Source organism: Macaca nemestrina, chromosome 9, assembly GCF_043159975.1.
Source record: "Macaca nemestrina isolate mMacNem1 chromosome 9, mMacNem.hap1, whole genome shotgun sequence".
NCBI classification, from domain to species: domain Eukaryota; kingdom Metazoa; phylum Chordata; class Mammalia; order Primates; family Cercopithecidae; genus Macaca; species Macaca nemestrina.
The window spans coordinates 30,997,805-31,010,481 of NC_092133.1; the positions used below are offsets into that span (position 1 = coordinate 30,997,805).

At 43.3% G+C, this 12,677-nt stretch overlaps 1 protein-coding gene across 1 annotated transcript in view; it reads left to right on the forward strand.

The window, feature by feature from the left end:
- The first annotated feature begins 113 nt into the window (after positions 1–113).
- LOC105478341 (ARF like GTPase 3) overlaps positions 114–12,677 on the forward strand; it is a 47,831-nt gene continuing 35,267 nt past the window's right edge. Inside the window, exons 1-2 of the mRNA XM_071069204.1 lie at positions 114–255; positions 9,817–9,960. Coding sequence (XP_070925305.1) covers positions 253–255; positions 9,817–9,960 — 147 coding nt within the window. The 5' untranslated portion in view covers positions 114–252. The remainder of the gene's footprint in view (positions 256–9,816; positions 9,961–12,677) is intronic.

Consider the following 12,677-nt stretch of genomic DNA (forward strand, 5'->3'; position numbering starts at 1 on the left):
AGCCTTTCTCCACTCCCAGGTCCCAGCTAGCCGGCGGCCGCCTCTGCAGCTCCCGTAGCCCGCCCTCGCAGTGGGCGGGCGCCTTGGCGCGCTTGCGCACTCTGGGGAAAGCGGCGCCGCACCCCGCCCAGTACTGCTGCTCCACTCCTCCGCTGTGCGTGCGAGGGACGTCGGGGGCGGCGCCGCAGCAGTTGCTCTTGGTAACGGGGGAGGCAGGAGGAGGAGGAGGAGGAGGAGGGACTCGGCGGGAGGATGGTGAGTATAGGGACCTGGGCCCCCTTGGAGCCGGCCAGTTACCCCCCTCCCGTCCCCAGGCCCAGGGCGGAGCACTGCGCTTAAAGCCAAGGAGGGAATGGGACGTCGCTCAGCCTGCTATCTGGGTTCTGCACTGATTTTGGGGGTCGGCGGGGAGCCCCGACGGTGGGCCCTGGAGGGAGGCCTGGGCCTGGAGAGGAAGGCGGGGCTTGCGGCGGGTCCGAGGCTTGGGGAAGGGGCTGGCAGAGTGCGCGGCTGGCAGGGTGCGGAGCTCAGGCTCCATCGTTACTCTGGGGACAGGGGTGAGGGCGGATCCCAGGAGCTGCAGAGAGCAGCTTTCGCTCGCAGGCTTAGACTTCCCGGGCAATCGGTCTCCCGGCGCTGCAGTAAAGTGGGGTTCGTCTGGAGCCCGGCCAGAAGCGGAGAGAAGGCCGGCCCCGCTGGCTCTGAGGTCGCCCTGGCGGTAGCAGGGGAGATGGTAGCCTAGCCCTCCTTCTCGCGCTGTCTGGGCCCCGGGGGGTAGGGGAGTAAGTCCCAGGACACAAAGGGGAGCCGCTTGGAAGGGATGCCTGGTGGATTTTACGCCGTCTTGGTGTCTGCGTGGCGGGTGCGCTTCCTCAGTCCCGAATTATTTAGTTATTTGCTGAGAGTTGTGCAAGACCTGGTTGTTGGTGATGACCGATTTTTCATTCAATACTTAATCCATGTTGATGGAAGCATATTAACTGCCCGGTCTCTGGAATTTCCTTCGAAACCTTTTGCAATCTCCTCTTGCATGTGACCACACCAGGACCAAAAGATCTTAATCCTAGCTTGGGGTCTCCAAACTGAAAAGAACGAGATGTTAAAAATGGAGATCGAGCTTCAATCTGGGGCAAGCCTTTTCTCTGTCAGCCCTAATTAAAGCTTTCCCAAATTCTAAATTATGATTGTGACAGATATGACCGTTGACACTCTGTTTCTTGTTGATGTCTGTACAGTTAGTTGGAGGGAGTTAAAATGGAATTGAGTAATTTTAGAGCTATCAAAGAAAAATTGATTTTGAACCACTTAAAGCAGGTTAGTTGGCTGCAAAGAGCCTGTCATCAAACTTATAGTTACTGCTCCACCTCTCTTCCTAGTTCCTTTCTTCACTTTTAGAAATGTTGAGCCATTTCTGTCAATTTAAGAAGTAAAAAAAAAAATAAAAAAAAGCTAGATGCCCAGGAAGAAAAAGAAATAGATGTATGTTTGGTCAGATTATCCAGTGAGTAGCTTTAAATAGGAAAAAAATCTCAGTTGATTTTACATTGTCAGATTGTTAAAGAAGTAGGGTTATTTGAAGTTGCCAATCACATTTCACACTTGCTACACTTGCAGTTTTTTTTTCTTAACCTCAGGCTAAACAGATTTTTACAACTATTTCTTTTTCTTAATCATTTATACGTGAGCTGTCCGTTTAAAGGCTTTTTTCTCAACAAATGAGTACAAACATAAATATTTACCCAGAAAATAGTTAGAATTGAAATGAAAAGGGCATGCCGAACCAACAGAGTTAAGATTCGTCGTTATAGATGAGAAGTGCATGAGAGTTGGCTAACTTTTCCCAGTTTGTTTATCAATTAAGTGGACTGTGTAATTCCATGATTGTTTAATTTATAATTAGAGACCACAGTAAATTAACCACTGCCCATATTTCCAGGTGCAAATTGGCACTTTATACAACAAATTGACAGTGTATATACAACACTGTTGTATACAACTGTTGTGATCAATGATGAAAACAGATTTTGTTTTTCTTTTTTCCTTTTTCCTAAGATGAACAATAAGAAATCAGGACAAATTATTCTGGATTCTTTATCTGGTTTCCCAAATACATTTTTTTTCTATCTCCAAAAGTGTGAGCTATTCTTAAAACTTGAAGTGAAACACAATTTAGTCAGTGGTGTGACTTAAGTGTGTCTCATCTGGTATCCCATGAGCCCCCAGGGTTAACTGTACAACTGAAAAGTGAACCCCAAGGTTTTTTTGGTTTTTATTTCAAACGTCAGCTGTGACAAATACATATTTTTTTTCAAATTTGGGTAACTGTGGCAAAAACCCAAATATGGGTTTCTCTGAGCATTTAGTCAGCTATTTTATGCCTGCTTTACAATGCCAGGTTCTTGATGAATTACTAAAATGACAGTAATTTTAGCATATAACTATCCACTGTTATTTAACATATGACTCCTTCGTTCAGTATTTATGGAGCACTTTCTACATATATGGAGCTTGTGGTCGTTCTCAAGCATGTTCAACATTTGAAGATTGTTCCCAACAGTTATTTATGTTTTCTAGTTAGAAAATGGCCAGTGAAAAATTATTTAAAAAACAAAAAACACGGGGGTAGTGTTTTGAGTGGCTGCTATGTGTCATGCTTTACATACATGACCTTATTTCATCCTCATAGCATCATCTCTTGAGATATAAGAGATACAAGATATAACAATAAGTATTGTTCCTATTTTCTTTTTTTTTCTTTGAGACGGAGTCTTACTCTGTCCCTCATGCTGGAGTACAGTAGTGCGATCTTGGCTTACTGCAAGCTCCACCTCCCAGGTTCACGCCATTCTCCTGCCTCAGCATCCACAGCAGCTGGGACTACAAGCGCCCCCACCACGCCCGGCTAATTTTCTTTTTGTTTTTCTTTTTTTTTTAGTAGAGACAGGGTTTCACCGTGTTAGCCAGGATGGTCTTGATCTCCTGACCTCATTATCTGCCTGCCTTGGCCTCCCAAAGTGCTGGGATTATAGGCGTGAGCCACCGCACCCAGCCTGTTCCTATTTTCTAGTTGAAACTGTGTTCAGTGTTTTATATATATATATACACACACACATATACACATATAGATACACAGATATATATAGGTATATATATGTGTGTGTATATACACACACACACACACACACACACAGAAGCTGAATACAAGTCTGTGTAAAAGCCCATAATCGTTTCATTAGCACTCTGGTGAAGTGGGAACCCACTCTTCCTGAGCAGATGCCCAGACTTTTTTCCTCAGGAAACATTGTTTGTATTTATTTAGGAGAGGGTGATGAGAAAGAAGACACAGTTTGGATGAAGTTCTCAATTTTGAGCTTTAAGCTGATAGGAGTTTAGTTGAAAGACATAAAAACAAACAGAAGTCAGTTATATTTAAGTTAGTTATGGGGACTGTATGTACTTGACGGTTGGCTTCGTAATTTCAGAATTTACATTTTAGCTGCTCCTCACAACCACATATATTTTCCATATACCAACACATTCCTTCCCCCTCCACCACTCTGGTTTCTTTGAATGACCTAGTTTGTATTGTTTTAGGTCAGTGCACCATGCCTCTGCCAATAGTTTAAGCTGATTTCAAGGCAGATAAAACGTCTGTAGTCCATAGCACATCTATTCATGATTTGACTGTAGAAAAGTTTGTTTAAATGTTTTGTGGTTGAGTCAAACCACTTCTGCCCACCAGGGTGCAGATAACTTGTATACACACATGCTGGTAACACACAATATACTTTTAACTGAAGTTCATGTTTCTTAAATCGCTTTATTTAATGTCACAGGAATATAAATCCTACATAGACATCATGCCTGTTTTGCTCACTGTTGTACTTGGGGCACATTATGGGTGTTTAATGATAATTGCGTGAATGGATATTTTGGCCAAAAAATGCACTTTAAAAATTAATTTCATTGTATTTATACTGCAAAACTCAGCCCCATAATAAATTTAACTTCTAATCGCTGTCTCCCTTCATTTGACAGTTAAAATAAAATATGGGCATATAAATATAGAGGCACAGAATAGACTTATTCTGGTCTCTTTCATCCAGCCTCTTAAATCAGCTTACTTTGTACCTTTCAGGCAGAACCCTGATCTCTATAAATATCCTCTTCCCTATTTAGCAAACCCTGATAATCCTGTGATCCCCTGTCCTCAGTAGTTGGATTAATATGATGCTGTATTATATTTGTACTTGTCTTCCCTATACCATGCTTGAAATGCCATTTATTGTTTTGCTGGAAGAAAACATTAGCTGAACTTTCCATTTCTCTGTAATTTCACTTAAAGGTGAAGCATCTGAAGTTATTATTTCCTAATAAGGAAAGTTACTCATTAGAAATGTAGAAGCACTGTATTCTACACCATTAGGTTAATAAAGTTTATCTATAGTTAGAATTTTTTTTTTTTTTTTTTTTTTTTTTTTTTTTTTTTTTGAGACAGTCTAGCTCTGTGGCCCAGGCTGGAGTACACTGGCGTGATCTCAGCTCACTGCAACCTCCACCTCTCAGGTTCAAGCTGTTCTCCTGCCTCAGCCTCCCAAGTAGCTGGGAATATAGGTGCCCGCCACCATGCCCAGCCAATTTTTTGTATTTTTAGTAGAGGTGGGGTTTCACCATGTTGGCCAGGTTGGTCTCAAACTCCTGGCCTCAAATGATCCGCCTGCCTCGACCTCCAAAAATGCTAGGATTACAGGCGTGAGCCACTGTGCTCACCCTTATAGTTAGAATGATTTCTTTTTCTTTCTTATCTGTGCTTTGCTTCTCTCCTTTTAAGGTGAATAAACATTATGTTTCTCTCTTTTTTTTTTTTTTTTTTTTGAGACAGGGTCTTGCACTGTCACCCAGCCCATACTGCAGTGGCCCGACCATAGTTCACTGGAGCCTCAAACTTAGGCTCAAGCCATCCTTCTGTCTCAGCCTCCTGAGTAGCTGGAACCACAGGTGCATACCACCACACCTGGATAATTTTTTTTTTTTTTGTAGGGATATGTGTCTAGTGTTTGTTGCCCAGGCTGATCTTGAATTCCTGGCCTTGAGCTATCCTCCTGCCTCAGCCTCCCAAAGCACTAGTATTATGGATGTGAACCACTGTGCCTGGCCTTGTTTTTCTCTTCTTTAATTTCAAATGTAATTAGTGTGTAGAAAGCCTCTGCCTGGAAAAAAAACAAAACAAAACAAAACAAAACCAGCATTTTTAGTGATTTCTTTAAAAGAGACACATGAGGAAAAACCTAAAACATTAATTTTAAACTTTGAAAATATTTTATAGGCCGGGCGCAGTGGCTCACTCTTGTAATTCCAGCACTTTGGGAGGCCGTCATGGGCAGATTGCCTAAAGCCAGGAGTTTGAGACTAGCTTGGGCAACATAGTGAAACCCTATCTCTACTAAAAATACAAAAAATTAGCTGGGTGTGGTTGCACACATCTATAGTCCCAGCTACTCCGAAGGCTGAGGTGGGAGGATCACCTGAGCCTGGGAGGTTGAAGCTGTAGTGAATCATGATTTCGCCACTGTACTCCAGCCTAGGCATCAGGAGTGAGACCTTTTCTCAAAAAAACAAACAAAACCAATATACATATATATGTATATATGGTTTTGTTTTTTGTTTTTGTTTTGAGATGGAGTTTTGCTTTTGTTGCCCAGGCTGGAGTGCAGAGACACAATTTTGGCTCACTGCAACCTCTACCTCCCAGGTTTAAGCAGTTCTCCTGCTTCAGCTTCCCAAGTAGCTGGGATTACAGGCATGTGTCACCACATCTGGCTAATTTTGTATTTTTAGTAGATATAGGATTTCACCATGTTGGCCAGGCTGGTCTCGAACTCCTGACCTCAGGTGATCCACCCGCCTCGGCCTCCCAAAGTGCTGGGATTACAGGTGTGAGCCACCACACACAGCCAAAAAAAAATTTTTTTTTAAAAATAGGAAACAGATCTTCCTTCATAATTTCTGCACTAAGCAGAAAATGCATGAGAAGAACTTTGCCTATATGTCATTTAATGTACTAATTTGATAAATTCCAGATGTTTTAGAATTTATTTTAAGAGGTAATGAGACCTCTTCTTTTCACTTACAATCAGGAACTCAGGATGAATAGTAAAATGAGTTTTCCTCTTCTTAACCTTTTTATGTCACCAGTCCCCTAAGGATCTCAGAATTTTAATTTTTACTTTTCCGAAAGGTGATATTATAAATGAGTGACTGCAATATAGCTAATAAAAACCAGGGAGACTTCTTATAAGTATAGTTTTAAGAAGGAATGCTGTCAAAATATTCAAGACCAGATGAGATAAAAACAGCAAAAAAGTCTTGCCTTTGGGTGGATCGCTTGAGTTTAGGAGTTTGAGACCAGCCTGGGCAACGTGGCAAAACCCCATCTCTACAAAAAATACAAACTTAGCGGGGCCGGGTGGTGTGAGCCAGTAGTCCCAGCTACTGGAGAGACTGAGGTGGGAGGATCGCTCGAGCCCAGGAAGTCAAAGCTGCAGTGAGCCGTGTTCATGCCGCTACACTCCAGCGTAGGTGACAGAGGAAGACCCTGTCCCCCCAAAAAAAAGAAAAAGGAAAAAAAGTCTGGCCTTTTAAAAAGCCAGACTTTTGTTTGTTTCAAATCTATTCAATCTCTCTCCCCCAAATCTTTTGGCACAGAATTTGTCTAGCTTAGACTGAACCTTCCATTTTACTGCTGGAAAAAATTGAGGCATAGAGAGCTTAATGTGGTCCTTAGCAAGTCAGTACAAATACAGTACTAAAGTGGTAAACAAAGAGTCTCTGAGGCAGAAAGGAATTCTTAATAATTATGCGTATTTGCATATGATTGTCCAAAGATGAAATTGTTGAGAATTATTTCTCAGAAGTATTGTTTGATCTTAGTGAACAAACTGGTTTGAATTATTGCCTGGTACAATGTGAGTAACAAATATAACCGTTTTACATAATTCTAAGACTCAGTTTGAAGGAATTTCTTCTTGGGCTGGGAGATTAAATTATATACCCTTTACACTCTGGGATTCTTTGACTCTTGTTCTAGCCATGTGTTGTTAGAACAAAATTATCAGCTATAGCACAGAACAAATAACTTTCCTGTAAAGATGTTCTTATGTTCTTAACTAAAAATCAACATAGTTTATTTCTTTTTCTTTTCTTTTTTTTTTTTTTTTGAGACAGAGTCTCACTCTGTTACCCAGACTGGAGTGCAAAATACAGCTCACTGCAACCTTGACCTCCCAGGCTCAAGCAATTCTCTCACCTCAGCTTCCTGAGTAGCTGGGACCACAGGCATGCGCTACCATGCCTAGCTTATTTGTTTTTTATTTTTTGTAGGGACAGGGTCTCACTATGTTGCCAGGGCTGGTCTTGAACTCCTGGGCTCAAGTAGCCCTCCTGCTTTGGCCTTCCAAAGTGCTGGGATTACATGCGTGAGCCACCACGCCCAGCAACATGCTTTATATTTCTATCCATAAAAAAATAATGAATAATGGCCAGGAGAGGTGGCTCATGCCTATTGCACTTTGGGAGGCCAAGGTGGGCGTATCACTGGAGGCCAGGAGTTCGAGACCAGCCTGGCTAACATGGCGAAACCCCATCTCTACTAAAAATATAAAAATTATCCAGGCCGGGTGCAGTGTCTCAGGCCTATAATCCTAGCACTTTGGGAGGCCGAGGCAGGCGGATCACAAGGTCAGGAGATCGAGACTATCCTGGCTAACATGGTGAAACCCCATCTCTACCAAAAACACAAAAAATTAGCCGGCCGTGGTGGCGGGCGCCTTTAGTCCCAGCTACTCGGGAGGCTGAGGCAGGAGAATGGTGTGAACCCGGGAGGCGGAGGTTGCAGTGAGCCGAAACTGGGCCACTGCACTCCAGCCTGGGCGACAGAGCAAGACTGCTCAAAAAAAAAAAAAAAAAAAAAAAAAATTAGCCAGGCATGGCCGGGCGCGGTGGCTCACACCTGTAATCCCAACACTTTGGGAGGCCAGGGCGGGCGAATCACGAGGTCAGGAGATCAAGACCATCCTGGCTAACACGGTGAAACCCCGTCTGTACTAAAAATACAAAAAAGTAGCCGGGCGTGATGGCGGGCCCCTGTGGTCCCAGCTACTTGGGAGGCTGAGGCAGGAGAATGGCGTGAACACAGGAGGCGGAGCTTGCAGTGAGCGGAGATCGCGCCACTGCACTCCGGCCTGGAGACAGGAAGACTCTGTCTCCAAAAAAAAAAAAAAGACAGAGGCACTGGTATTACAGGTGTGAACCACTGTGCCTGGACTTGTTTTTCTCTTAATTCTTTAATTTAAAATGTAATTAGTGTGTAGAAAGTCTCTGCCTGGAAAAAAAAAACAAAAAAAACAGTATTTTTAGTTATTTCTTTAAAAGAGACACATGAGACGGGAAGCTGAGGCAGGAAAATGGCGTGAACCTGGGAGGCGGAGCTTGCAGGGAGTCGAGATAGCGCCACTGCGCTCCAGCCTGGGCGACAGAGGGAGACTCTGTCTAAAAATAATAATAATAAATGAAAACAAGAAACAGAAATATTAGATTAACAGTAAAAAAAATCCCTAGTTAATTTTGGTTTTGTTTTGTTTTTTTGGTTTCATGGATGCCTTTTATGATTTCCTAACTTCTCTGTTGTACCAAATTTTTAATCTTAAAAAACACAGGTAATCTATACCATGCACCTATCCTGTAGGGTCTTGTGAAAGATGATAGTAGAACATTTTTAATGAAGTAGAGCATTTATCTATTTCAGCTAACATTTTAGCTGAAATAGATAAAATCTTTTTTTTTTTTTTTTTTTCCCCGAGACGGAGTCTTGCTCTGTCGCCCAGGCTGGAGTGCAGTGGCGCTATCTCAACTCACTGCAACCTCTGCCTCCCAGGTTCAAGCGATTCTCCTGCCTCAGCCTTTCGAGTAGCTGGGACTACAAGGCACTTGCCACCACGCCTGACTAATTTTTTATATTTTTAGTAGAGACGGGGTTTCACCATGTTAGCCAAGATGGTCTCGATCTCCTGACCTTGTGATCCGCCCACCTCAGCCTCCCAAAGTTCTGGGATTGCAGACGTTAGCCACCGCGCCTGGTGATAAAATCTTTTTTAAAAATTTTTTCCATTTAATTTTTGTGGGTCCATGGTGTTACCTATTTGTGGGGTGCACGAGATGTTTTGGTACAGGCATGCAATACGAAATGATGAAATAGATAAAATCGTTAACAGAGAGCCCAACTGTAATTTTATATAGCCTTTTTATATATTTTTGTATAACACCTTAAAATCTTGTGTTAACTTGGGTGTGTCATTCTATTTAATTCCATAAGTGTTATCTAGTGTCTGTTTAATAAATGCCAGCCATTGTGGGACAAGTGTAGCTCTTACCACAAGAAACTTTAGTAAAGGAGAAAAATACAAACATCAGTTACCTAGTTTGATATGATGTGTGTTCTGTTCTAAGTGTATATAAAGGGCTTTGGGAACACAGATGGGGTAGAGTTCACCCTCCAAGGAGATTTGGGGTGACTGCTAAGCTAGATTGATAGGAGGAGCAGAAATAAGCCATGCTACTTATTAAGTTGCTGAATTTACTATAGCACTTCTACCGAAACTTGGAAAGAGGAAGCAAATGGAATAAGTGGTATTAGAGTGAAAAATAATAACATAAGCTCTCTATAACCAAGAACTTTTTTCAAGGAGAAGTTATTCTGATATACAGTAATATCAAAGTCAGTGCTTTCAGAGTAATCTGTCTCCTTTGTGGTTGTTCAAGGGCTTGCTCTCAATTTTGCGCAAGTTGAAAAGTGCACCAGACCAGGAGCTGAGAATACTTCTCCTGGGCTTGGATAATGCTGGCAAGACCACTCTTCTGAAGCAGCTAGCATCTGAAGATATCAGCCACATCACACCTACACAGGTGAGCACTACCTTGGCTCCAGATGCCGTGTGACACAGAAAGACGATAATAGCAATGTGAAAGACAAAATGGGAAATACTGTTTTGTCCACTTCCAAATTTTGTCTCTGAGAAAAGTCTATGCAATCTGAAGATAACCAGATTTCAAAAATATGTAAGAGATTCCATTCTCATGTGGTATTTAGAGTAGTCAGATTCATAGAGACAGATGCAGAATGGTGGTTACTAGAGCTGGGGAGGGGGAATGGGGAGTTATTGTTTAACGGGTACAGTGAGTCAGTTTTGCAAGATGAAAAGAGTTCTGTGGATAATGACCCACAGTGTGAATGTATTTAATGCCATGGAACTGTACACTTTAAAATGGTTAAAATGGTACATTTTATGTTATAATGTTAAAATATGTACACGGACACACTTCACAGTGCCCACTTCATCAGGCTACCGCACTGCAGCATCTGCACCCTGCTGGGCTTCAGCCTCCACACATCACCTTTCAGCACATGCACCCCTCTTCCATATGTGCCCCTCCTTCCCCACCCACACATGTCCTCAGCAGCTGCATATTGTACATGTTATCTTACAATTTAAAATATATGTGTACATATATACACGTGTGTGTATTTGTGCATATATAGACAAATCCAGCAGATCTAAGTGAGTACCTATATTCTTTTTATTTTTATTTTATTTCTTTAAATTATTTATTTATTTTTTGAGACAGAGTCTCGCTCTGTCACACAGGCCGGAGTGTGGTAGCGCAATCTTGGCTCACTGCAACCTCTGCCTCCCAGGTCCAAGCAATTCTTGGGCCTCGGCCTCCCTAATAGCTGGGACTACAGGTGCACGCCGCCATGCCCTGCTAATTTTTGTGTTTTTTTTGTAGAGACAGGGTTTCACCATGTTGGCCAGGGTGGTCTGAAACTCCTAACCTCAATGATCCACCCACCTCAGCCTCCCAAAGTGCTGGGATTACAGGTGTGAGCCACCGTACCCGGCCTATTCTTTTTTAAAAATAGCTTTATCTTCTCTGATTATGAACGTAGTGCATGTAGAAAACACAGAAAAAGTATAAAGGAGAAAACTCTGAGAAAGACCATGGTTAATATTTTACTGTGTACTGGCCAGGCGCGGTGGCTCACGCCTGTAATCCCAGCACTTTGGGAGGCTGAGGCGGGTGGGTCACAAGGTCAGGAGATCGAGACCATCCTGGCTAACACGGTGAAACCTCGTCTCTACTAAAAATACAAAAAATTAGCCGGGCCTGGTGGCAGGCACCTGTAGTCCCCGCTACTCGGGAGGCTGAGGCAGGAGAATGGTGTGAACCCGGGAAGTGGAGCTTGCAGTGAGCCGAGATCATGCCACTACACTCCAGCCTGGGCGAATAGCGAGACTCCGTCTCAAAAAAAAAGAAAAAATTTTACCGTGTACTTTTCAGACTTAATAAATACAAATATGTATCAATTTTTAAAACAAAAAAAAAAATTGCCTGCTTTTTTTTTTTTTCTCTTTTTTTTGGGGGAGACAGAGTCTCGCTCTGTTTCCCAGGCTGGAGTGCAGTGGCGCGAGCTCAGCTCACTGCAACCTCTGCCTCCTGGGTTCAGGCGATTCTCCTGAGTAGCTGGGAATACAGGTGCACACCACCACGCCCGGCTAATTTTTTGTATTTTAGTAGATACCTGGTTTCGCCATTGTTGCCCAGGCTGGTATCAAACTCCTGAGCTCAGGCAATCCGCCCGCCTCGGCCTCCCAAAGTGCTAGGATTACAGGCATGAGCTACCTTGCCCGGCCAATTACCTGCCTTTTTAAATCCAGTCTCATCAACCTTCCTTTTTCCTGAAAAGGGCAAGCAAGCAAAGCATAAAGGATAAGGAAATGATGGTGCTCACAGCGTGGAGGTTTAAAGATGAGTCCTGGGCCGGGCGTGGTGGCTCACGCCTGTAATCCCAGCACTTTGGGAGGCCGAGGCGGGCAGATCACGAGGTCAGGAGATCAAGACCATCCTGGCTAACACGGTGAAACCATGTCTCTACTAAAAATACAAAACAATTAGCCAGGCATGGTGGTGGGCGCCTGTAGTGCCAGCTACTTGGGAGGCTGAAGCAGGAGAATCACTTGAACCTGGGAGGCCGAGGTTGCAGTGAGCCAAGATCGCACCACTGCACTCCAGCCTGGGCGACAGAGCAAGACCTCGTCTCAAAAAAAAAAAAAAAGACGAGTCCTGGGTGCCGTGGCTCATACCTGTAATCCCAGAACTTTGGACTTTGGGAGGCCAAGGCGGGCAGATCATGAGGTCAGGACATGGAGACCATCCTGGCCAACATAGTGAAACCCCGTCTCTACTAAAAATACAAAAATTAGCTGGGTGTGGTGGCGGGCGCCTGTAGTCAGGAGACTAAGGCAGGAGAATGGCTTGAACTCGGGAGGCAGAGATTGCAGTGAGCCGAGATTGTGCCATTGCACTCCAGCCTGGCGACAGAGTGCGACTCTGTCTCAAAAAAAAAAAGAAGAAGATAAGTCCTGATTGGAAAAACTGTAGTGGGTTTCTTAGAACTCATTCCCTGTAGGAAATCCTGAGAATGCCTGACCTTTGGCTAAGCCAACAGGGAGAACTTGTTGGTCTTAGTCACTTTAAAGTGTTTGAGCATTAAAGGTTAGAGATTTTAGCAAAACCAGAGTTATTTTCCATCACTGTACTGTGATAAGACCCTGGTGTCAGGT